This window comes from Sus scrofa, chromosome 6 (genome assembly GCF_054392235.1).
Source record: "Sus scrofa isolate SSC_HxYL_T2T_F1_AM1 chromosome 6, Sscrofa_HxYL_maternal_Yorkshire_Landrace_v2.0, whole genome shotgun sequence".
In the NCBI taxonomy this organism is placed as follows: Eukaryota; Metazoa; Chordata; class Mammalia; order Artiodactyla; family Suidae; genus Sus; species Sus scrofa.
Window position 1 is genome coordinate 107,663,277 of NC_139388.1, and position 26,839 is coordinate 107,690,115.

Genomic DNA, 26,839 nt, shown 5'->3' on the forward strand with positions numbered 1-26,839 from the left:
CCTTCTACGTTGTGTGGATTGTAAGCAAGGAGGGCCTCTCTGCAGGATACATGACAAAGGTGGCTTGATGACAGGTCCCTCCTAGGATGCCTGTCTTCATTGTCAGCCTGGAAAGATAAGTAGGATAGAGAGAAAGGAAGACTCTAACCACACCTACTTAATTTATTTTGTGAAGCACCTTGATTATTCAAAATTTGAAATATTTTAAAATGTTTGGTGAATGTGCTTAATGCCTCTGAATGGTCCATGTAAAAATGGTTCAAATGGGTAGATCTTATGTATATTTTACCACACACACAAAAAAAATACTTCCCCCCAAAAAAGTCTGTAGCAGCTGAAGGTAGATGGGGCAAACTTGCTGTCATCACATCCGTAGTTATTTATCATCAATGTAAGGTGTTTATTTGCTAAATAACTTCCTGAATTCAAAATTCAGCAGGTCCATGGTGGGGAAGGGGCAGGGGGGGTGGAGAGAAGTTAAGAATAGAACCTATATGCCCAGTGGGGACTTGAGGTACAGATTTGGGGCAGGGGATGGCCGCAGTCATCTTTCTCTCAGCGAGGAGAGGGAAAAAACAGCCACCCGCTTTTCAGTAATTATTCAGTTATTGAAAATTCTCTGATGCCATCCTCCTAATTCTGCCACTGCATCCTAGGGATGTTGTGTCTGGCCTTCCAGGACTGGCACTTTCCCGCTGTCTCCCAAGTCCCCCAAACTGGAAGGGCAGAGGGAAAGCTAGCACTTCCCACTTCCAGTCCCCGGTCCCCTCAGGCTGGCTTTGGAAAAGTCAGACTGTAAATGCTTTGGGTGTGGGGGCTGTTCATTTCCCTGGTCAAATAAAAGCAGAGTGAGGGCTTTAGGTCTGGTGTTAAACCTCCCTCCCCAACAGTTGAGAGTAGGGTTTTGGCTCCATAACAAAATAAGAAAAATCCGCAGGGAGCAAGGTTTCCTCTGCGCCCTCGGCAGCTGACAGAATGCTCCCTCGGCTCTCGGCTCTTGCAGTAAAGCGATCCGAGCTTGTCCCAGACAATGGGGCCTTGTGTGAAACAGCTGTCTGGGGGAGATGGCTCGCATGTTCCAGAGATCCGTCTGGGATTATCTGACCGGGACGAGAGGCCCAGATGGATCTGAGTGCTTCCATCAGGAATGCAGTCCAGCACCACTGGCAGAAAACACGGGCTCGGGTTTCAGTAGCCCCGGGATAAAATACTGGTCATTGTCCTAGGAAATCTGTCTTTGCTTCTATGTGGCACTTTTAGGCTTTCTCTGAAACCGACTGATAAACCCAAAGCGTGTGCAGGAGGAAGATGAATTCCAGTTTCATTTTGCCTGGTAATATCATCCATGTTCCTGAAACTTGGCCTTGGAGCCTTGGCAGAGAACGTAGGGGCTGCTAGTGAAACTCGACTGTGGTTTGCCTGGTTTCAGGTTGAGTTAGGGAAGCTGCACAGCCACTGCTGCCACCGTCAACAGCTGCCATCCCCGGGCTTGCTCTGCCCGGGGTGAGCTGTGTCATCTAGCAGCCTGTGCACTGGCGGTGCAGGCAGAAGAGCACCCTGTGATTTCTGCAGCCCACCCACCTCAAGCCTTGTGTGCATCTAAGCAGAGCATCCTAGCTCCTTCCTGTTCTACTCTCATCTTCCCTTTGAAATGACCTTTAAAAGGTCCCTCCCCACCCCACTCCACACCCAAGACACACACACACACACACAGCATAGTCTCTTTTTAAGGTCTGGCCAACCTGAAATTAGTGACCACAGAGGAAGTGGCAGTAATGAAAAGAAAACTGTGCAATGTACCTTGTGTTTAACCTTCTAGAATGCTCGGTGCATCTTGCTTTGTACAACGCTGGCACAAAGAGGAAGGTGTTGGTGCTGGAAGGACCTTTCAGAGCATCCTTTTGTGGGTGTGTTTCCCTGGGAGTGGTCTGAGGCTGAGGGGTGCAGAGGTGTGAAGGAGGCAGAGGGAGGACAGGACCATGCTTGGCCCCTAGGCTGGTGCTGGTTCTGTTACTCTGGACACCTCTGCCCTGCAGAGAGGCAGGGAGGTAGGGGTTGCAGAGAAAGGGCCTGACTCGTGGAGAAGGTCCCTGATCCTTTTCTCCAGTGATAACCATATCTGTGGAAGATAATTGCAATGGACTTCAAATGCAGTATTTTGTCCTTCTGTGTTAGTGAGGGAAATGGTAACTCATTTTATTTCACTCAGCTTTCAAAGGCTCAAAAAAATGTATGTATGTGGTGTAGATGCCATTGCTAGTTCATGGCTGATGGAATCAGATGTATGGAAGGAAGCATAACCGTCTTGTATGAGTAAGACTCCTAGAGTATGACTGGGAAAAAAAAAAAATTGGCTGAGTGTTTGAAAACGTGCTCTTTACAAACAAATTATTTTCCCCATGGTTTAGCCCTGTGGAAGCTCTGGTTTTAGGCCATGGATAATTTCTACTTGAGGATTCTATTCTTTATTCATTAGCCTTTAATAAATTCATAAATTCATTATTCTTTATTCATTTAGGTTTTGGCTCCTTTTATTAAAAAAAAAAAAAAGTGCTCTTTTTAAATTCAGAGCAGCCTCTGTCAGCCAAGAATGAAACAGATCCATGTTTTCTGTGGAGACCTTTTATTGACAGAAGCTCTGGATCACAAATGTGTTTGAGAAACAGCTGGGCAGTTGGTTGGAGAAATTCTTTTCCCAGAGACACTTGTAAATAAAAATGTCTCCACATGGATAATCCCTGACTTGAAATTGCAGATTTGGTCTGACAAATCCCATGACTTTGGAGTAAGTTAGTGGATCCCCCCCTTTTTTTTAAAAAAATCCTTTTTAGGAGTTCCCGTCATGGTGGAATGGAAACAAATCCAACTAGGAAGCATGGGGTTGCAGGTTCGATCCCTGGCCTGGCTAAGTGGGTTAAGGATCTGGCGTTGCCATGAGCTGTGGTGTCGGTCGCAGAAGTGGCTGTGGCTCTGGCGTAGGCTGGCAGCTATAGCTCCAATTAGACCCCTAGCCTGGGACCCACCATATGCCATGGGTGCAGCCCTGAAAAGACAAAAGACCAAAAAAAAAAAAGAAAAAACCCTTTTTACAGCAGAGATTAACATTGTAAATCAACTATATTTCTAAGATTTTTTAAAAAATTCCTTTCCCCTCCTCACTCCTAAAGTCACTGGGAGGGGAAAAAGGCCAGGTGAGTAAAAGAAATCAAAAGCTAAAGATAAGGAGGTTTAATTCACCCCCAAACACATTCCGCTTATCCCAAATGGCTTGGCTCCTCCAGCCTGAATCAGCACAACTAGTATTACAAACTGAAAACAAGGAGGAATAATCACCCAACCAAGACTGTCTTAGCTAATTCATTCATCAGGGCTGTAACGACAGATGTTAGGCATGGTTCTAGGCACCTTGAAACCTTAAAGAATTAAGAGTGCTTAAAGCCTGGGATATTGCCGTTACTTAGTTTTTCTGGCTAACACAGAGTTTGTAGCTGAGTCATTTCATTTCAAAATTTATTCCTTCAATAGGATATTGGGAGCTACATCCATACAGGGCTCCTGGTGTGGTTAGGAAGTCAGACATATAAAGAGATGGCGCTGGAAAGAATGTGGAGAGGGAGAGCTCTGCGTGGGAATTCGAGGAGCAAAGCAAGAGAGAAGTGAGAGGGGATCAGCCTTCCTGGAGGAGACACACTTGCATGAGGGGCGGGGCGAGGGCGGGGCCAAGGGACAAAGGCCCCCTCAGCAAAGGCCCTGAGGAGAGACCAGCTCTCGGATTTGGGGACCTAGGGGCCCAGGGCCCTGAGGGAGTGGGCAGAGGGAAGGCTGGACAGGAGAGCAGTTGAAGGGAATTTGCCGCTTATCCCAGAGATGGTGGGGAGCAGGGAGAAGTTTTCCGCATGGGAATTATACATGAGATAAAAATACCCTCCAGCTTCCCTTTATAAAACCAGACCCCCAAACTGGCAAGCGAGGAAGAACATTCGTACTCTGGGCAGAGTGATGGTGCCTTGGAGCCCGACTGTAATCACCTAGGGACTCCTGGGGGAATGTGGATTTGGGGAGGCTGGAGGTGCCGAGCTGGTGCTGAGATATGCGGCGTGGAAGCTCAAGGGGTGGCTGGAAGGCTGAGATCAAGATGCGTGCTGGTTTCTTCGGGAGCCGCACCCCTTGGCTTGGTCTTCCCTCTGTGCACGTCTAGGTCCTGATCCCATCTTCTCGAAAGAGCACCCATTGTAACTGTACGAGCCCCCAAATGACCTCTCTTTAACTTCATTCCCTGTCTCCATCCAGAGGCACTGGAGTTAGGACTTCAGCGTAGGGATTTGGAAAGGAATTTTAATTAGCTAGAGGGGAGTGTGAAGTGGGGTAGGATTTTCCCCTTGGAATGGGAGCGACTTAAGGACACTCCTAGGGTCAGGCTCTGGCGAGAGGCAGAGGTGACTGAGACGGGGACAGACTTGGGGAGCAGGTTCTCAGAGCAGCCAGGGATCAGGCCAAGGAGAAGGAATAGTGGAGTGAGGGAGCTCTCGAGGGCCGGGGGCGGCTCATGGTCACGGCCTGATTCCGCTGGAATGAATGCCTGACACCTGTGCTGCTGTCCGCAGACCTGCTCGCAGTCACGCAGAACCCCCACGCTTTCAGAGCTTTAGGGGTCTGGCGGGGGTGGGGACAAGTATCAGGAGAGGCAGAACACAGAGTGTTCACGCCTGATGCCCAGCATTTTCTTTGTCTCCTGGGAGGCAAGGCTATGGTTGAAGAGGAGGGAGCAGGGTTGAGTCGTGAGTGAATAGAGTCAGAAAAGGAGGGTCCGGGAGGGAGGCAACCAAGAGGGTGTGGAAGGGCTAATGAACAGTAGCCAGAGACACGCCGAGTCTGGGAACCACGGGTTTGGCATGACTCTTAAGCCACAGATCAGAGCATAGGGTGGACCCCTGTGCTACAGGCTGGGGGAGGGGAGGGGAGCTTCCATATTCTGCACCTGAAGAGGGACCTTGCTTATGCTGTAGCAGCTGTGGCTCCTGGGGAGGGTCTGACCCTTCATTCTGCGGCGAGTCTGCTTTCTGAACAGGCTGGGGTGGGGATGTGTCTGGATGTCCCGCCATGGTTAAGGCCTGTCTCCTCTGTACGTCTCTGTCATCCTGCAGCTGGTTGTCTACTGTTCTTGCTGATGGGTGGGAGAGTCTATGCCAGACTACAGAGATAGGCATGGAAACCTGGGGCCCTGGGAGTTCCCACTGTGGGGCAGTGGGTTAAGGATCCTGCATTGCCACAGCGCTGGTGTAGGTTCCATCTGTGTCTTGAATTCACATTCAGTCCCTGGCCTGAGAACCTCCATATGCCGTGGGTACAGCCAGCCAAAAAGAAAAAGGAAAAAAAAAAAGAAAAAGAAAAACTGGAGCCCTGAAGAATCCTTATGGATTCTGTAGTCATACAGCCCAGAGATGTTATTCACCCACTCCTTGACACTTGTCTAAATCCGCCTGAATGAAAGCCAACAAAAAAGAGGACATTCAGTCTGTCCACACTGTTGGGGAGAGAGGTTGGAGTGTGAAGATTAGCAGGAGAAATAATTCCCTCTTTGGGATCATGTCACCTTTTAGTTTCCCAGGTAAATGACCAAGAACTAAAGAATGTCTGTGGGCTATAGGAGTTAGATATAATTCCTGCTACACCTTAATGATGTTCACAGATTATTCATTAAATAATCAGCAATCCTGTGACTATAGCATTATGATCATTTGACAAATAAAGAAAACAGAGTCTGAGGACGCAATAAATTCTCCCAGGATCTGCAGCTGATAGGTGACATTTCTGACTCCAACATCTATATTCTTTCCGGTGGACTACACAGAAAGTTGGGAAGGAAAGGAAGCATACGCATTACTAGGTGAATTACGGTGTGGATGGTGGGGCACAGGAGGTGTTCCACCAGCATGTGCACTGTAGAAGCTTCACCACTGGGACAGCCAGTCCCATGTATTGATATGTAGAGTCTAGGTTTCGGGGAAGCACATTTGCAGGTCTAAGAATATGTCTGTTCTGCTCTGTTTCTGAGGCCTGGCATGCTGATCCTGGAGCTGGCATGGTCAGTAAGAACTGGAAGCAAAGAAACCAGTGCTTCTGCCTTTCAGCTCAAGAGGCCTAACCCTTCTTGGATATTAAAGACATATGTTAATTATGCTCATGGTTCCCCCCCCCAAAGTGTCATACTTGTTTATTACTGAACCAACCTAGTCATGCAGAAACTAGAAACAAAGAGAAAAATCATTTCCCCATAAAACATGTCCACTGTCCAGCTAGTAGGATGTTTTCAGCTTGATAAGATGCTGGTGACCTTGATATGGCATAAATACCTGCACCCCCTCCCGTACGGTTCCTTAGAGACCCAGCTCTGTCTTCTCCAGGGTCTCTGACTGGCACTGGACCAGATTTTATTACCAGTTTTTATCCAAATCTATTGGGGAGGGGGATGATTCTGCTTTGATTTCTTGCCCAGGAATCGCTCGATCCTCAAAGTCTTGAGAGAAACAAATTCAACTACGCACACCATGGAGGCAGGGGTGGGGAGCTGTGCCTATGGCTATAAAATGCTGGGTTTGACTCAGCAAAAAGTCAGGCACATCCCCAGAGGAGACGGGCTCTCAGTTGTCCTTCCCAGCACAGCACACTTAGAAATTGGTCCTTCCCTTCACTCCTCTGCCTTTTATACCACCTCCTTGTTACCCAAATAAAAATGCTACCCCATGAGGGTCACTGGAAGGAAAGGGATGTGCTCTTTTCTAGACGTCTGAGTTTTGCATTGCAGGTAGCCAGGAGATTTAAAAATCACAGTTTTCATTTTGTCTTTTTCTACTTATTAAGATGCATAGTCTTTATTTATTTATTTAGTTTTTGCCTTTTCTAGGGTCGCTTCCATGGCACATGGACGTTCCCAGGCTAGGGGTCTAATCGGAGCTGTAGCTGCCGGCCACAGCCACAGCCACAGCAACACGGGATCCAAGCCACATCTGCAACCTACACCACAGCTCATGGCCATGCCAGATCCTTAACCCACTGAGCAAGGCCAGGGATCGAACCTGCAACCCCATGGTTCCTAGTTGGATTCGTTAACCACTGTGCCACGATGGGAACTACGAAATGTATATAGTCTTTAAAAGAAAAATCAAAACATGTTCCTTACACCGGCCATCTTTCAGGTGATCCCTGGTTCCCCCGTTCTTTTCACAACTGAAATGTCTTTGTGAGACGGTATCTTCCCATGGACGTGCTTGGCCCTCCTGCCCTGATGTAAGACAGGGATCAGGCTTTCTGAACTTCTGCAAATCCCCACACTGGCTTGTTACAGCCACCACCACCCCCACCTCCACCAGCCATTGGCACTGGCTAGAAAAAGTGTGGCTAAAGGAAAAGGACCACCCTCAGCGTCTTCAGTTAAGTGGATTCAGAACCCTCTATAAGGGTTGAGAGAAAAGGGTCCAGCTGGACTGGGGCCCCAGCAGAGGCACTTCAGAGTTGGAGCCCACGTTTCTCAAGGCCCTTGGCTGTCTGTTGTGGGATGAGGGGTCTCTAGGATCACAAGTGTGTGTATGGGGGGGGGGGGCCATTAACAAAGAGATGCTCACCTCTTACAGAGAAGGAATTCTGTTTGGCAGCATTTTGGGTTGTTTTGTATTTCTACTGAGAGATAGACTGACAAAGAAGCCAGGGAGGAAAAGAAAGGGAGAAAGAATTGTAAAAAATCACCATAGGGGTTCTTAGAGACCTACAGGAATCCCAGGCTTCCCAATATACAAGGAGCGTAAAGCAAAATAAGGCCTATTCCAATCGCATATGATACAATAGAGGGAATAGATCACAGCAAATGGCATGTCTGGGGATACAGCAGGGATCATCCTTCTGGAAGATGCATGCAATGAGCCCTAAGGAAGCTGGGTGGTAAAAACTGTTAACTGCACGTGGGGGACAGTCTCGAAGGACTGTGTGGACCAGAGTACAGAGGAAACCAATGAAATGAAATCCCGGGGGCACATGTTCCTCCCAGAAGGACAGAGCCTTAAACCACCCACTCTAGGCCATGGGGTCTCGGCTGTGCTATTGGGGTCACCCCAACCTAACACTCTTGTTCGCTCCCAAGAAAGCCTGTTGCTGTCACCTTTCTAGGACCAGGGATAACACCTGGTAAACTCAGGGATGGGACAGGGACGTTGGTTGTTTAGGCCAGTGGTTTCCTCTGGGTGGGAGGTGAACCAGACAGAAGTGGAGGACAGATAATTTATTTGTAGGGCTTCATTTACTGGCATGGGAGAGAGAAAGCCAGGAAAAAAAAAAAAATTCAGAAGCAAATTTGAAAAAAATTAACATTTGATCTTTTCGGGGAGAGCACATCCAGGGATATTTGCTAGACTGCCCTTTTTGTACTTTTGGGTATTTTCATTTTTTTCCAAATTAAAAAAAGAAATTAATTTTTTTCAAATGATGATTACTAAAACAGTTTAGTCCAGAGCCAGCTTTCATATTGCAGCTGATACCACCCCAAACTGTTTTCCTTGAGGCTGTTCTCTGCTTGTTTTCCTTTTCTTAGAAGTGGGACCAAGAGGGAGTTCCCGTTGTGACCCAGCAGTTAATGAACCTGACTAGCATCCAGGAGGATGTAGGTTCAATCCCTGGCCTTGCTTAGTGGATTAAAGATCTGGCGTTGCTGTGGCTGTGGTGTAGGCCGGCGGCTACAGCTCTGATTTGACCCCTATCCTGGGAACCTCCATATGCTGCAGGTGCAGCCCTAAAAAGAAAAAGAAAAAGAGAGAACAAGAACAGCAAAGTTCTCTGACATTCTTTTAAGGAATTCACTGTCCTTTGGCTCCATCGTGCTCCGGTCCCATCCCTCTAATCCCGCACGTGTATAGCTCTGTTTGTCCAATAACGGTCTCCCCAACGGTCCCTTGCCAGAATAGAATCCATGAGGGCAAGATTTTGTCCTGCTCATCCCGTGTCTCATCCATCCAGCCCAGCCTGGCACATCATCTTGCCCTTAATAAACGTTTGCTGGGTGAACGGATGAACTCCCAGAACCCACACGGACTGTCCCTGCACCCACTTTTGGGTGGATCCCACACAACCTTTCAGGCTCCTCTGTCTTTTTTGACTTTTGCCTTGAGGGCCAGCCCAGCCTCTGTGAAGGTCATTGCCACCATGAGCAGTAAAATAGTGAGATGTAAGGAAAGATGCCTTGTACCTAGGCCTCTTCTGGAACTTTCTTTTACCAGGTTGGGTTGTCACATGCATAGCAAAATCCCACAGTGGCAGCTTGAATGTCTCATTCACTCTGCTCCCTTGTCCTTCTTTTCCTAGCATCCCTGAGAGAAGGATTTTTCTCCCTACCCAGCTGAACATCAGTACAGAACATTTTAGTTTCAAAATGACATTCAGATTTTTTTCTTCATCTTATTTCTTTACCAACTTTCAGCTTTTTTTCCCCCACCTTGCACTGCCACTGGTGTTTACTATTTACTGTTTGTTTTTCACTTTCCCAAAGCCTATGTAACCAAGGTGAAATTTGCTTTCAGGAGAAAAGAGTTATTTCACCAAATATCTAATGGAAAAACTAAAAACTCATTAGAGCATCTTCCTTCCTTAAAACGAAAGTGAGTTTTTAGTTCTGGGGAGAAGAAAGTGTAGGGGTAAGGAAGGAGGAGGTACGGTCTGCTTGTCCCAAGCCCTCCTGGTTCATGATTTCCCACTGCATCCAAACCCTCTTCTTCCCACCCTGGGCCTGGGAAAAATCATCACTTGGGCCTTGGAAATGCAGGTCATCCCTGAGCCGGTAGGGATTTCCATTTAAGGAACATGATGGTAAAAACCCCAGGAAATTGAAGGGTCACCGCTCCACCCCTGGTGTCTGGCTCTCTCTCGGCAGACTGTGCTGAGTGAAGATGTCCTTTGCTTTCCTTCCTAAAAGACATCAAGCCCGCCCCTCCTATGTGGTTGGGGGCTGCCCGGATGGCTCTGGGGAGCAGTGCTCTCTTCCCATCTGAGAAGCGCCGTCTCCCTCAGCCGAGTTGTTCAGTGTTGTGAGAACCATTAACTCAAAATGTTGAGGGGGACCTGATACCTGAGTTTCTCTCCCAGCCCCAGGGGCTAGGCAATCCCAGCCCACCGACTGGATGCCTGGGTTTTCCAGTGCTAAGCTTTCAGGAATCATTCCGAGATTTGCTGGTGTCACAGGACTGCCCTACAGCAAGTTCATTCAGAGAGGTTTCCGGCAACCTCAGAGTTTGCCTAAAGCCACATGTTCACTTAGGAAGTGCCTTCTCCGACCTGTCTCTGATCTGGGACAGGTCATCCAAACCACACACCTGTCCCAGACACCCAAGGATGCTGGTCCTCTTTGGATAATCCAGACTTTGGTTTTTCCCTCTTCTCTTGTGCGCAGACCAGGTGGTGGCCACGGTCGCACACCCACAGAGGCAGGGTGATGTCCTGCTCCTGTTACAATCACATAGTCCTAGGTCACTGTCACTTACAACCTGTACAAAAACCCTATAAATAGGTTCCCTTAGCCCCATTTTACGCATAAGAAAATGGAGATTAGGTGACTTGTCCAGGGCAGTGGCTTGTATGTGTTCCAGTGAGGGCCCTGCGCCAGCTCAGGGCCCAATCCCTTAACTTCTGTGGTGCCCTGTATCTCCATAAGCTGCCCTGTCTGCTTGGGATGTTAAGAAATGGAGAGGAAGCCTCACATGAGTGGCTGATCAGTTAAGAGGAAAAGGTAGCCATCTCAAAGACTTGAAAAGCAGGTTAAGCAAAAGGAAACACTTAGACCCGAAGAACTGCTGCCAGATGGCTCTGCTCTGGGACCCCCGGCGGGCACCAGGGAGGCAGATTTCTACACTTCAGCTGGTGGTGGAACTGGGGACTTACTTGAGAGTTCATGCTTCCGAGCGTGGAGAGGCTGGAGCCTTTGGTACAGCGTGCATCCGAAGCCATGATCTAGCCGGCAGCCCTACACACACCAAGAAGCAGGTGACTAGAAAATTTTGGGCCAACATCAAGTTGCCTCTCATTTAGTTTGCTTTTCCTCAGACTTTGTGGGGAATGAGGTCAAGAGAGGAAAACCTAATTTCATTTTGAGTCTCTGGCACCGTAAATTCAGAACAACAAAACTTCAGCAGCTAAAACGATGCTTCGGTCCCATAAAATCCCTCCCAGTGACGATGTCCGAGTGGCAAGTGCCGGTCGGAGGATCCCCCCTCTGGCTTTCTCCGTGGGCACCTGCTCCCTTCATTCCTCATCCAGAGGGCGAGTGGGAACTGCTCGGTGGCCAGGCTGCAGCTCGCAGCTGGGCGGGTCCCCACTCACCCGCAGAGGGTAAGCCTCCACGGCAGAGGGTGAGCCCTGGATGCTCCATGCAGGGCGCTCCGCCCTGTCTCAACTCTCCCATCAGCGGGGAAGGTTCTTGCCTTCAACTGAGCGGGAGGCAAGAAGTAGCTTGCAGAGGGGGGAAAGTTTTCAACACCGTGTACAGAGAATTAAACCTATATGAACGAGGATGTGGGTCTGTGGAGTGGAAAAGCTGGGACGGTGCTGGCGTTCCCTAGGCAACAGGCTGCAAATGTTCTTGCCTGAGACAGTCTTTCAACTGGCCACGACTCATTCCTGCCAGGAGCAGTGGCTGAGCTCTGGGAAAATAATGAGGGCTGTGGATGGGCTCTGGGGAGTGCCAAGAGACTCCCCTCAAGTTAGGACCGCTTTTCTTGTGTTTGGGTTCAGATTAGGAAAACAAGCTGGCAGACGGTGACCGCTGACACAAATAATCCATAGCGCTACTGGTAAACACTCGAAGTGCATCCTCACAGTAAAAGGAAAAAAACAAAACAAAACAAAACCAGACTATTTGCCTTCTGTCCTGGTAACCTCCAGGGCTGTGCTGTAAAACTCCATTATTCCTAAGTAAGATGCATGATGAGCATGTGGTTTTTTCCAGGTTGGTTCTATATTTTAACCCCAGGGGCCTCTGTTACCCAGATCCACAAAGTAAGGGCCACGACTGGACTGTGTGTGCGTGTGCACACGTGCTGTGTGCATGCTGTTTTCCCTAATGACTACAGCCTAACTTCCTCTTTGATTTGCCAGACTAAATCTCAGCCTGGAGACATCATGTGTAAATTTCTTGTCTGTTTGCTTTTTTCAGTTATAGGGAAAATCCGAACTGCAGTGGGCAGTGCCCAACTTCTTATGGCCCAGAAATTCTACCAGTTCAGAGAACTGTGTGAAGAAAACCTGGTAGGTACCATTCCCTATCATTGCCGCTTCCCTGCTTGTACTACAAGAAGAACGTGTCATCAAGACCAGTCCAGCTAAAGTAGAACCAACTTTGAGCCAAGTCAGAGCTCAATGGACTCTTACCTGGAATAGAAAGTTTTCTGATGAATCATATATTTCCTACTTTTCTTAAAATTAAAAATATTTATTTTATACTTAACTCATCTCAGAAGAAAGAATCCAATCAAGTTAAAACCATTTCCTGCTTTTTTTGTAACTGCAATTTTTCCATTTTCCTGGCCTTCACCTGGCATCTCAGGTTTCATTATTCTTACCAAACTATGGGGTGGCCTGGTATTTCAAAGATAATATTACAGAGAAAGAAAATCATTTTGGATAATGAGTTTCTTTCTGAAATAGCCATAGGACCTATTTCCTTATCAGAGTTCACTGGTTGTTTTATTGTTGCTGTTTTAGTTTGCTTTTTGTCTTTTTAGGGCCTCACCTGCGGCATATAGAAGTTTCCAGGCTACGGGTGAATCGGAGCTGCAGCTACTGGCCTTTGCCACAGCAACACCTAATCCTTAACCTGCTGAGTGAGGCCAGGGATCAAACCCAAATCCTCATGGATAATAGTCGGGTTCATTACTACTGAGCCACAACAGGAACTCCCCAGAGTTTTCTGTTTTAATTCAAGTATCAGAGGTGGAAGTCATCACAAGTAAAGATTTCTTCTCCCTGAGATGAATGAATCATTCATCCTTCTTAGACACACAGAAACAAAGCAGAACAAAGGGACAAAAGTAATGCTAGCATCAGCAACATTTAAAAAATTGACAGCAAAATACAAGGGCAAGACCTTCCTCACAGATTTTTTTTTCCCTACTGCTACCATCTCTACATGTGTTATCCCACAAAAATAGCTTTTATTGGTCCATTAATGGTCAAATTGGGTCTAAAGAAAATGGAGTACTCTGCTGGCTCAGTGGGCCAAGGCTCTAGCATTGTCACTGCTGTGGCATGGATTCAGTCCCTGGCTTGGGAACTTTCGCATGCCTCAGGTGCAGACCCCCCCCCCAAAAAAAAGAGAGAGAGAGAGAGAGAAAGAAAATGAAAAATGAAAAACAACTTGTTTATCCTATGGAAAGTAAAAACGTGATCATTTGCAATCTGATTGACCCGAACTGTGATTTTAGAGTTGTGCCCACATCTTCTTGTTAACAAAGACAAATACGGGCTGAACGGGGTTTATCTAGCTGGAATGAGCAGATACAAAGCATGCAAAGCTGCTGTTCCCCATCTCTCTTCATCGGGCTTTTCCTTCGGAAACCTCTGCTTGGGACTATCCTTTTATTCTTCCTCACCCCCACCTCCCACATCTATCTATAGTTGTTTCCCCCTCACTCAGGAAAAATTACCTGACCCCTCTTTCACCTTCTCAGAAATTCTATTCTGGATTAGAGGACAATATACATTAGTAAATGTATCGATAAGTGATTCAACCAATATTTTATTGAGCTTCACTATGTGCCAAGAATTCCTGCTAATTTGTTAACCTGATGATGTGTCACAGACCTTAATTCATAGATTCTTTGCTCTTTAAATGCAAGAAAGTTTAGGGAATTCCCTTGTGGTGCCACCTGTTAAAGGTCCCGAGGTGTCATTGCAACAGCTCAGGTAGTTGCTGTGGCGCAGGTTCAATCCCTGGTCCCGGGAACTTCCACATGCCATAGGTACAGCCAAAAATAAATAAATACATGTAAGAAGTTCCCGTTGTGGCTCAGTGGTTAACGAATCCGACTAGGAACCATGAGGTTGCGGGTTCCATCCCTGGCCTCGCTCAGTGGTTTAGGGATCGGATATTGCCGTGAGCTGTGTTGTAGGTTGCAGACACGGCTCGGATCCTGCGTTGCTGTGGCTCTGGCGTAGGCCGGTGGCTGCAGCTCCGATTCGACCCCTAGCCTGGGAACCTCCATATGCCACGGGAGCAGCCCAAGAAATGGCAAAAAGACAAAAAAAAAAAAAAAAAGTAAGGAAGTTCATATAAAGCCAGGTTTCTCAAACTGGCCAAAAGATACACATGGAGTCCAATCAATACACACTACAGGGCAAACACACAGCATACCTTTTAAAAGAACTGTAGAAGGAGCAGATAAATTATGAAGTAGAACACAAACATCATGCAGATTTTGAAGATGAAATTACCGCCAAATTGTTTTGGAAAACTTGCAGCCTTCTAGGAAAGGTTAACCTGGCTAAAGCCAGCTTTCCTAGTTCCTGATGGGCTCACAGTCATCTGCCACCAGAAAACTTGGGTCGTGAGTTGTGAGAAGCATGTTGAAGGTCAGCTGAAGAGGACCTACACTGTGGGCAGAGGGCTGTGGATGCTGTCGGACCTGCCTTAGGAGGGACTAGCAGGAGCCCACCATGTGCTCAAATTTATGATCTGGTTAAATCCCCAGAGCAATGCTCTGGAGCAGATCGTGACATGATTTGGATGATGGTTTTCTGGTTGAGGAAAAGAGGCGTGTGAGAGCTAGGTGATTTGCCAGAGCTGCTGGGAAGAGATAGAGCCAAGGCTCCAGTCCCAGTATGTTGGACTCCAGTCCCTGTGAGTCCCCCAGAACTTGAGTTCCACACTCACCCTCGTGGAGGGATGAGGGCGGGTCAGTCAGCACCACCTCCTCTGCAGCAGGAAGCCCGGTGGCCTGGTGATGGTGTTGCTTGGGTCTGTGAAGCCGTAGAAAATTGGCACTAAAATGAGTCACAACCAAGCCCAGCTCTGCTTTCTTGAGTTCTTACTGAGGAGCGCACTTGAAAACGCTTATCTCAGACCAGACTCTCAGGCATAGAATGAATGGATTCCAACAAAACTAAACCAAGGAAGCCAGCCCTCTTTATTCTTCTTACCCCCCTGTGACCTCCAACCTCCAAGTGCCCTGCATCAGACTGAGCTGGGCACTGTGACCCCATGGGATGTTACATGAACCACTGGTGGGGAGGCTGGCTGAGGGCCCAAGCTCTTTCTCTCTGCTTCCCCATCCATCCCTAGGTGATGCGGCCAAAGAGACTCTTGGTGGGGAAGGAGCAAATCACCCAGGTTACAGAGTTAAACAAATTCTATTGTTTCAGCCGCTAATGCACTGAAACAAGTTAGCCAATAGCTTATGACTAAAAGACTTTAGTGAATTTTAAAATATGAGCAACTTAGTTTTTAGTTACCAATAAGATAAGGAAATAGATTGTGAGATCATAAACTCCATTTGAGAAGTACTTTGTCGAAGCTATCATCTGGCTATTCTGAGCCTAGATATTAAGAAACTTTAGTTTACTAAATCGAAATGCTGCAGAGAAACCCTCTTGTTAATTAATGCGTCATTAGAATAGAGTTTGACACTGAACCAAATACTTACAAACTTTGAATTTACTTCTTCCAAAGAATTTCAGAACTACAGGCAATTTTAAAAGTATAAATTTATAAATACATTCTTTACTTGTATTTCTTTTGAAGCCAGACCAATATTACTAGTCCATCAAAGGGCTAAAAAGTTCTTTCCAACGTATTCATTTTGATGATCACTGACTTTGCACTTTCTGAGATAGCGATGGGATCATTTTTATAAGGCTGGTTTTATAAGTACAAGCTGGCCTCAGGTTATTATGTGGCATGCGGTTTCACAGTCTTTCCAATTGCCTGGGATACCCAGAGGCAAGCAAAACGGACCCAGCTGAAAACCTGACATGTGGGAGCCCCACCCACCTGCCCATGAATGTCTTTAGCTGCTGTTGCGAATAGTAACTAGCAATGAACATGACACCTCAATCTCTTAGTTATGTTTTTTTCTGTCTATGACCTTATAAATTAGTGGCTCATACTTTCTAGTACTTGTTGGAGACATGTGGATGAGGGCAAAGAGAGTCAATCCTTAAACACCAAAGAATGTTTAATATGATCTAGCAAATGGATCACTACAGACATCTGTGTGTATGTACAGACAAGTGTGCTCACATTTGCTGTCATATTATGTCATGGTCAATTTAAAACTAATTCATTTGTAAATGATTTTCTCCAAGTACCTATATGATAAAATGACTTCCCATATTAGTAATATCTTAGTTGTTAAACACGTGGTACTTCGAAAATCCAATTATTTTATTATTTATCATTTGTTTGCCCTATTATTTCACTCAACATAAGTGTTAAAATGAATCCTACTTTAGATTCCTTATCTGTTCTCCGAAAGGTTGGATAGCATGGAGTTGAATACTGACTCTAATAATAAAATACTGTGGTTTTTTTTCCAAAGATGGTATTTTCATTTAAATACAGTTTTACATGTATCTTGTCATAGAGCATACATTCTGGGATTTTGCAAATGTTTAGACTCTTTCCCCCACACCATACTAGTAGATGTATTAGCAAAAAAGAGTCTTACAATCTTGACATTGAGAATCACTGACTCAAGTATGTATAAAGTGAGTATGTAAAACCATCATTTGTAGTGGGACCTCTAAAAACCAAAGTCAAATGCATGGAGTAGAAAAGTGGCTGCCAGGGGGCTGGAGGGTGGTAGAAATAGGGAGAGGTTGGTAAAACGGTACAGATTTTCAGTTATAAAATGAATAAGGTCTGAGGATCTAGTTAAAACATGGTGACTGTAATTGACAACGCTGTATCGTATCCCTGAACTTTGGCTAAGAGGGCAGAACGTAGGTGTTCTCACACACAAAAAAGATAAATAGGTGAGGTGATGATGTGTTAATTAACTCCATGGGAGTGGTCCTTCCACGATGTAGGTACAGATCCAACCATCACCCTTACACTTTAAATATCTCATAATTTTGTCAGTTATTCCTTAATAAAGGTGAATGTATCTATACATATAAAACATAAACATATCCACTTTAAATAAAAGTACCATCTGTAACCTCACTTTTATCTCCTGTCCGAAAACCAAAAGGAACTCATTCTCCAGGTGTTATTTGAAATATTTGAAAATGCCTGTTGTCACAGATTGCCTCTAAATGTTTTTCTTTCTCTTGTACAGAATCCCAATGCGCATCCAAGGCCCACCTCCCAGGATTTGGCGGGGTTCTGGGACATGCTGCAGTTGTCCATAGAAAATATTAGTATGAAATTTGATGAACTTCATCAGTTAAAGGCCAATAATTGGAAACAGATGGATCCTCTTGACAAGAAGGTAGAACAATGTAGATTTTGTATGGTTCATTTAAAAACCTGCACAAACACTGGACAGTCTAAATAGGCTTCTGCTTTCAGTCTTGCTGTTTACAATGTGAAATGGAGCTGATATCATATTAATTTCATTGTAATGACAATGTTTACATAGTAATCATTTGGGATATTATCTGTACTATGTTTCAGGCATATTTTTAAAGAGAAACCTGTCTTTGTGAATTGGAAAATGGGAATGTGGCTTTTTTGTTGATTAAACTTTAAGTTAAACCATTTTAGTCACTGAAAGGAACTGCCTCCATTTTGCTTTTTAAACGAAAATAAATGACATCTTCAGTGCATGATTACATAGAGCAAGAGTTTAACTTCCTTACACCCCTCGGATGTGTTTCCGAGAAAGTAGGAAGCCCTGCAAACTAGCCGACTTTGATAATCATTTCATAAATATAGTAATAAAGAAACCGCTGTTGTTCAAGTCTAAAAGTATGCACACCATAATGTTTCACAGGAATCATAAAAGTTGGGATTTTTTTTTTTTTTTAAGAGTTTTGCTTTTGGTTGATTTGCCTTGGGGAATATTACTTACTGGGCTCCTCATTCGAGGGTTTAGAAATAAAGACTCAGATTCTGTTACTTGAATCACTGCAGTCTTCACATTTGATGATGGTGGTTCCACCAGGCTCGCCCAGGTATCCAGTGTGCACCCGGCTAGGCTGGCCTGGCAGGCATGTCATTTTAACCCTTTGCCTTCCTTTGGCCCGAAGTCAAATGTTTCTGAGAGATCCAACTTCTAAAAATCAGGCCCAGTTATGCTTGTGATGCCCTTTCTGATTGCTTCACCCATCAGAGGGCTAACAGCAGTCCGATCCATTCTGCGGCTGCCCATCAGATGATCAGGGTTCTGGAAGTCAGCGGGCTCCCAGGAGAAAGCCAGTCCAAGGGACCATGCGTTATCGAAGAGGCCATGCTTCTCCAGTCATCACTGGCCCTCATCCTGTCACCATCCGCCTGGGGGGGTTGGCATTAAGTATCAAAGTACCATTGATGTCTGCGTGGCCTCTCACTTAAGAAGCCAAACATGTGCACTCAATTGAGTTTTCTATAGCCTGGGTTTAAAACCGTCTGCTAAATAAGCCTTTAAATTGGTCTAATTTTAAGAAAGCGCTACAAATGTACACAGACACTGGTAATGCCATTTCTAGAGATGATCCATCTAATTTCTCATTCACGGATTTAAAAAAAAATTGTTAATAGAATGTGCAAGAAAGGAAAACATGACCAAAAAGTTTCCAACATTCATTCTTTTAAAAATAACCACCGAGTTACCCAACAATGAAGATTTTAAATGGCACAAGGGAGTGAAGCTAAGAACTGATATATGTAACCTAGTGACAGTTAACACAGTAAATCAGTAGTTAGCTTGATTTCTAAGTCTTCGTGCATGTTGTCTGTGATCAGAGCTTTTCATCACCCCATGAACCGGAGGGCGAAAAAATGAAGAGCACAATCAGGGTTGGTGGAATAAGTTTGCACTGTGCTTCCCTTTTCTATCCACACAAGACTCCACCTGAAACAGCTGGCTGGCAACTCCAACATAAGTTTAACTAGGCACTTCACTCAGCAAGCAAGGAAATGCCCTCTGGAGAATCACAGAGTCCATTATCTTAAGATAGTTTTCACACTGAGTTTTATGAGAGTTTAGGGTATTTTACTTAAAAACGATATCATCAGATTCACATGGGCAGGCCTTTTGGCAGCCTGGAAACGCACCATCTTTTTCCTAAAATATCCTTTGTGGTTTAGATTCCCTTCTTTCCCACTATACTTTTTTCCCCAGCCCAAGTGATGAATGAATGGCTTTTGTTTTTGCAATGGCTTTTTTAAATCTCCGGCCGTTTTCTAGTCTGCTGCTGCTGGGCGGGTGAGCTCATTCAGTCTTGTGTTACATCTTCGTGGCACAGTGTCTGTCCCTGTGATGGAATTGGCTTCTGGGCCCCACAGTCACCCTGAGGCCCCTAAGGGTGACGGCCCAGCAGGAGCCCTTAGGAGCCGACTCCACCCCAAGTCCTTCGTCCAGGGTGACTCTGCCAGTAGATTGCTGTGTGTTTGTGTGTGACGTGCAAGCGGGTGTTAACTCACTGTGGCATCAGCAAAGCTAAACCAACAGTCTTACAATCCCTTCTTCCTTGTTTGGCTGTTGAGGTTTGGGAGGGCCCTGGGAGAGCGCAGGCTGTTTATAAACTCTGAACCCCCCTGCCTTAAAGAGGACGATGAGCTCTAAGAAGCTGCCGCTGCCGCCCTTTCCCGTCTCTGGCCCCCAGAAGAGCCTGGAGCCTCCAGAGAAAAACCACACTAAATGTGCTGGGAGCCGCAGCCCTTCGGCAGGGGGCATTTTAAACACCCACATCCTTCCCTTGGAGAGTCTAGTTCTGCCATCCAGCCTCACCCTGGGCCTTGAGCTTACAGCTCTTATTTTTTCCCTGCATCTTTGAATACCCAAGCCAGAATAATGGAGAAAAAAAAATATATATATATATATATACGTACATACGGATATATGCAGTGTGCAGAGCAGAGCTAACCTCACCTCCCTTAGGTTAAAAAAAAAAAAAAAAAAAAAAAAGTGTGTGTGCTAACTGACCTGTCCCAGTTTTTCCCAAGCTTGTCCTGAGAAGCTGTGTAATGTCCTGAACCTTCTGCTTTGATCAGGAGCGAAGGGCCCCTCCTCCAGTGCCCAAGAAGCCGGCGAAGGGCCCCGCGCCGCTGATCCGGGAGCGCTCGTTGGAGAGCTCGCAGCGCCAGGAGGCCCGCAAGCGCCTGATGGCCGCCAAGCGCGCCGCGTCCGTCCGCCAGAACTCGGCCACCGAGAGCGCCGAGAGCATCGAGATCTACATTCCCGAGGCGCAGACCCGGCTCTGAGCGCCGCCCGGCCGGTCTGGCGGGAGCCGCCGCGCTGCCCACCCCTCCTTCTCCCCGCGCCCGCCCTTTCTGTTCTCGGCCAGCCCGCCCGTGTAGACGCGGCCCCTGTAGGTCACCCGCCATCCTCAGTTCTCTCGAGCTAGTCTGTCCCTAGATTCCAGCAATATCAAACCGTAGGGTATTTCAGAAATCCAGTCTCCCAGGGGGACCCTCCGGGACCCCGCGGTCTTCCACGGGGAAGCATCCAGGGCTCCGATCCCCTCCGTTTCCCCCGACACGCTCGCTGGTGAGTTGGTCACGCATATGGAGCCCTTTATCGCCAACCTCAGAAATCATACCCTGTCACCGGAGCCCAGGAGTGACACGCGGAGAGGGGACGAAGATGGGCTGGGGGTGGGGGACCAGGCTGGGTAGTGCGAGGAGGAGAGCGCGGTCTGCAGGTGCTGAGGTACCTGCATCACTCAGCTGCACAAACTGCCTCACTGTCTGTCATCAGTCACTGCTTCAGATGTCTCCATCAGCAGAAGATTGTACCTTCGATCTTTCAGGGACACCAATCTATTCTGAAAGGCAATAAAAGGAAGACAGGAAAGGCAAGGCAAAGGAAGCACTGATAGTTTAAGATACTACATAAAGGAAAATTTTTTTTTGTCCTATTATTAAGAAAATTTAGATCTAAAGTGTTTTATCAACTTTTATTGTACTATGTATATTATATCGTTGTTGTGGGGGGGGCCTTTAAAGGGGAAAGTGTTGGGACTATTAATTTGTTAGTGTCCACCCTGGGGGGGCCTACCTAATTACACATATAATAAGTACATCTCTGCTTACCAAGTGCTGTAAATGACAGCCAGGCTGTTTTCTGAGAAAAGTTTGGATTTTCCCATCATCCCTTCGAATGCTACCCATCCGTCTCTTTTAACCCAGTAGTTCAAGATGACAGAACTTTTTCTCCATCAGTCTTCTCTCACTACTACACAGAGTCCTATCATATCCCCAAATGAGAATTTTTGTCCCATGTCAAACCGATAAAATTAGCTTTCTGTCCCCGTAGAAGTGCTGCCTCATTCCAAAGAGCTACCACTCATCTAGGGGTCCCAGGTAGAGAGAGAAGAAATCTGACCTGCAAGGTTCAGCAACCAGGTGGAGGGGGACAGCATCAGGATGCCTAAACACAAAAGAAACCCAGGCTTTTGGCAGAGAATGTTGATTTCCGTTTTCAGTTATGATGGATGGGCAGTATGACCTTTGCATCCAGCTGAAATTATCTTTAAATGCCCTTACTGGTAGCCATTTAAACATCTAGAATGAAGTGATCTTAAATGATCACTGGCATTGTATCCAGCTCCCTAAAGCGTTAGAAATTACCATTGAAAAAAAAAATGAAAGACTTTTAAAAACATACATCAAATGCACTTGCACCAGAGAAGCTTTTTTTAAAAAAAGAAATACACTCTCATAGCCAGGTGCTAATTTAATTTTATTTAAGAAATTAAGAGAGGTGATGGGTTCTGGCAACAACTATCTTCATGGACATATTCTAAAACCACTAGAGAATTCGCTACCTCTCAGAGCCATTGATGCTTTGAGCTATCTTTATAAACAGGGCACAAATGTTTACTGCTGTGGTTTACAAGAAAAGGGCTACTAACTTATTTAAAAACCAACTAACTTTTAACTAGGAGGAAAAGCACCTTGAGTGTTTTGTAAAATTGGAACAGAGAATTTGAGCTTCGAGTATTTGCTGGTTTTAGAAAGAATACACCTTTTCTTTCCTTTGTAGCAGCCAAGGAAGGTCACACCAAGTTTGCATAAGGTAAGGCCAACTGCCACCTTGGGTAGCCTCTGGTCACATTCAATCCTGAAAAGGACTCCAAACTCACAGATTAACATGAAGGAAGCAGCATTCATTTGAAGACCCGTGTTCCCAACCACAGCTCTGTGCCCTGAGGTAGAGATAAGATTTGGATTAAGAAGTAGATTTCTAATACAATTCAAGATAGTCCTACAATATTTTCTTTGGAAACTGATGTAGCCCAGGATATTTTAAAGAGAGACAAGAGATGGCCTATTTATCTTGTCTATGTGACTGGTATTTGTATATTCATAAGCTATTTTTGGTAAGAATTTTAAATCTTTTAGCCGAATGCCTACAGGCACCATGACCTTTGCTTTCCTTAAAAACACAAATTGTACAAACACTTTATAAAAAGCTAATTCTTGATGTTAAAACATGACCCCACATAAAGCTGCTTGTTAACCACTTGCCCCCTTAAACTGACACCCATGAGCATAACCTTTGTCACATTGTTCTTTTTGATGTAATTTGTAGAAATGTTTTTTAGTTCGTAATGGAAAATGTATGTACCCTGAAAATTACTTATTTTGTTTAACTTTGGTACAAAGGTGTTTGGGCATTTTCTTGGGGAGGGGGGTTACAAAAGAAGTTTGTCTCCCACATCAAAAAACGTTCAAAGAAATTAAGTATTTATTATATTTTTTGCAGATGTTTCCATACAATTCACATAATCCTTTTGTAAAGAGAGATGAAGAAATGGATTAAAGATTTTTAATATTTGAAATGGTAAATAGAACTAATTTATTTGTAATATATTTCTGTTATTTATAGATGTTTCCTTGATGTTTTACTGTGCATTACCACTTTGATTTAAGCCTTATCCTTGTGAATTTACCATTTCTTTTTTAAAACATGTCTAGATGCATATTTTAAATAACCGGAATGTAAATCACTAGCATATCTGAATTCCCAATGTAATTTTTAGAAATTATTTTGGTTTGGAAAAAAAAGATTCATTTGAAAGCCTTCAGATGGAGGGGTGGGAACATTTTTATGGCTTTATGAATTGGAATTTCATAGGCTTATTTACCTAGATTGTGTGTGGACAAAAAAAAAAAATTGTAAATAAATGAATGTTTCCCATAATGTAAAAAGAAATTAATAAAATAATTAATGCACTGCTTTCAGGTCTGTGTATTTTCACTACAAAGTCCCACTTCTTCCAAAATATAAGTAACTGTCTTTGAGGGGAATAATTAAGCAATTAAGAAGCATATTATTTGCAAAACATGGGTAGACTTGCTAAGTAAGTCAGAGAAAGACAAATGCTGTATGTTATCATTTATATGTAGAATCTAAGATAAAACAAACTAGTGAATATAACAAAAAAGAAATGGACTCAGAGAGAACAAACTGGTGAATACCGTGAGGAGAAGGAAGGAAGGGCAAGATAGTTGTTTGTACCTCTTAATCCCCTACCGATATGTATAAAATAAATAAGCTACAAGGATATATTGTACAGCCAGCAGTATATAGCTAATGTTTTATAATAACTATTAATATGATATAACCTTTAAAAATTGTGAATCACTATGTTATATATCTGAAACATAATATGGTACATCAGCTATACCTCAGCTAAAATAAAAAAAGATCATCATAGCCATTTTTTAAAAAAAGAAGCATAGTCTAACTCTCATTGTAACAACACATATGCTAGTCCCTATGAGCTGGTGAGTAGACCTTGTACCCTATGGAAGGAACTGAAACACCAAAAACCAGGAATCCTTTTACTGTGCTGATCACGTGCATCTCAAAGTTCCACGTCAGGGGCTGTATGTTTTATGAAAGAAGTTAGCTTCTCAAACTTGGGCAAATCTGTGTATAGTTTTACCCACTTGGATTCTTTGCAAACATTTCATCAACTTTGTTTTCTACACAGTTCTCTGGGGCAGGGAAAATCAGAATAACGTGTTGTGGTTTTCATTTCATCCTTGAAGTAATGAAAAACTGCTCCCTGAGGTTCAGTAACTTGCCTAGTGTAACACAATTATTAAGTGACAGGTTTGAGCCTAAAATCCAAGCCTAAGTTCAGCTTTGTCTGCGGTGAGGCCTTTATCATTCTTCCCACATTTAAAATTTTTAATTATCTGCCGCTGCTGATTTCCCCTGGTTTTCGTGTAGGTCATATTCATAAACCTTACTTTATACACAAAAATACAGACTTAAAGTAAAATACAACACGTTACGAAGAGGATGTACACATTTGAAAATGCCACAACTCTGAAACTTGGGTTCACAGGACTCCCACCAAATTCTTAGGTAAAGCCATTCATCTAATATGCAACAAACTGGGAAACTGATAAGCTACTTTTTCTCATTTTTATACCTTAGCAAGACCTGTGCCAGTCACCAAAATAACACAATGTACTTTTGAAAGTTCTTCAAAAGAGCTATGATCAAGTGGCTGGATGCAGGGGAGGCTGCAAAGATCGCATTACTTTGGCTCATGCTTTGACCATGCACATAGTCTGGACTGTAATTATACTTCTTACCTTTTAACAAATTAAGAATTTTTCATTTGGGCTCCTTGAACATTTAGGCCGATCCCAAAACAAAATGAGTTAAGTTTTTGCATGTCAGAATTTGGATTTCAGTGAAGCAATTTCCCATGTTACAGGGTCTAGGCCCCCCACCCCAAAATGTAATTTCATTTTTTGTAGATACCGAACAAAATGGTTTGAATTTCTTTTTATATCTTGGAAGCCCACCCCTTGAAAATATACTTTGGTTTAAATAAATGACATGTGAAAAGTCATAGTGTCTGAATGTGTTCATTCTTAAATGCCACTGTTACCAAAGTGTGCCAAAATTCACCCTGGGCTTTGTCCGAGAGGCTGCTGGACTTTTAGCTCCTAAACTTAGATCAGACCAACCAACGACTTTGGCAAACAGAAAGTAGTGGTCCAGTGTGAACACCCTTTCTAGTCCTAATTCACTTAACTAGTGTAAGTTTACAGAACAGGTTTTAAATTCCTCTGCAAGTCACTTCCCTCCCCTGAAGCAGAGAGGAATAGCGTGCGGCTTCCAGGTCTGGACCACCTACTGGCCCAGGGAGGCATCATCAGAAAATCACATGGGAGTTCCCATTGTGGCGCAGCAGAATTGAATCCAGCTAGAAGCAGGTTCGATCCCTGGCCTGGCTCAAGGAGTTAAGGATCCAGCATTGCCGTGAGACACAGTGTAGGTCACAGACAAGGCTCAGATCCGACATTGCTGTGGCTGTGGTGTAGGATGGCAGCTACAGCTCCAATTTGACCCCTAACCTGGGAACCTCCATGTGCTGCAGGTACAGCCCTAAAAAGACAAACAAAAAAGACAAAAAAAAAAAGAAAATTGCAGGGATGGGAAGTCCAGTGCAACAGTCAATGGATTTTAATACATCTTCAATGTAAACGAGCATATCTGAACTTATAGAACAGAGCTGAAAGCAAGAAAACATTTTAATTCACACAGAAAGTCAAACTCTGCCATGTAGCTGATAGAACTGCTGCTATTCACCAAATGTTTTCACTAGGATGGATGAAAAATGCCATTCTTCTGCCTCACACTTCCAGTCTGCCTCCGGGGAGAAGTCGATGCTAATGTCCTCTTTCCAGATTTCTTAATCAGTGTCAGGAGGGAGCTTCTATTGAGACCAACAAAGAGATTCTTCCAAAGAAAAACTCTCCATTTCACTTTGGAGAGGAGGAAGGGGGAAGCAAATAGAGCCTTAGTTTTCTCTTCTGTTAAAAAGAGGAACCATGGACTCTTCCTATCAACTCTAGTACAGGAGGTTATGAGCAACTTTTCCAGGTTTTTTTGTCCTAAGTCCTGCTGCTTTCCCTGCCTCTGAAGACCAATGCTCTGCAAATAGAAAACATTCCTGCACAGCTAGCTTTCAGAGATCTTCACACACTATGATCCATTGAACGTTCAAGTCCAATGCCTACCAGAAATTTCCATTATGAAAAAGGAGAAACATCTAGGGAGTTAGATAATACTATAAATGGCCCTTTGAGATACATTGGCTAAAACATCACCACAGATTAAAATTAAAATATGCTACTCACTGGAAAAGGGAGGGCCCCTTTTAGAGGGTTTTGGTCTCAGGAAATAACTTCTTGCTATGGAAAGTGTTTACTTCTGTAAGTGACATTTTTTTTAAAACACCAACTTTGCCACATTATTTCCCCTTTAGAATAAGACCTGATGCACTTTGCAACCTCAGACCATAAAATGCCTGTTTGTAATTCCCAAGTGTGAGGAGAGGCAGATCTCAAACGTAGACCGTGAACAAAAGTGAGAAGGGGATAAATCAAATAATTTACTCCTTCTACAGAGAAGAGCCTTACACCCTTCACTGCCTTCACTGGCAGAAGTTGACGTTTTAACCGTCTGCCGCCTGGCCCCTGGCAGAAGGAATACCTGGGAAGTCAGTTAGGGTGAGTGTAGTTCTTCCAACTCTGAGCTTGACGAACCTAAGAATGGCTCAAGGCACTCCTGAGTTGTTTCTTAGTCAAGCCAGGTAATGAGTCTGGAATGACCACAGGGGGATACTTTCTAAGGAGCTGGTGCCTGTTCTCATCTAGAGAGGGTGCCCCAAAGACTCCTTGTCTAGCAGTTTA

General features: G+C 44.7%; 1 protein-coding gene across 33 annotated transcripts in view; it reads left to right on the top strand.

The window, feature by feature from the left end:
• Positions 1 to 23,355, top strand: part of DLGAP1 (DLG associated protein 1) — a 1,399,633-nt gene extending 1,376,278 nt beyond the window's left edge. For 29 of the 33 annotated variants that reach the window (XM_084964262.1, XM_084964267.1, XM_084964271.1 and 26 more), the window contains 3 exons: positions 12,188 to 12,279; positions 17,307 to 17,459; positions 20,165 to 23,355. In XM_084964262.1, the coding sequence (XP_084820388.1) occupies positions 12,188 to 12,279; positions 17,307 to 17,459; positions 20,165 to 20,374 (455 nt within the window). In that variant the 3' untranslated portion in view covers positions 20,375 to 23,355. Of the gene's footprint in view, positions 1 to 12,187; positions 12,280 to 17,306; positions 17,803 to 20,164 lie in introns of those variants that run through there. The other 4 variants (XM_084964277.1, XM_084964279.1, XM_084964278.1 and 1 more) reach the window with 1 other exon arrangement.
• Positions 23,356 to 26,839: the final 3,484 nt, after the last annotated feature.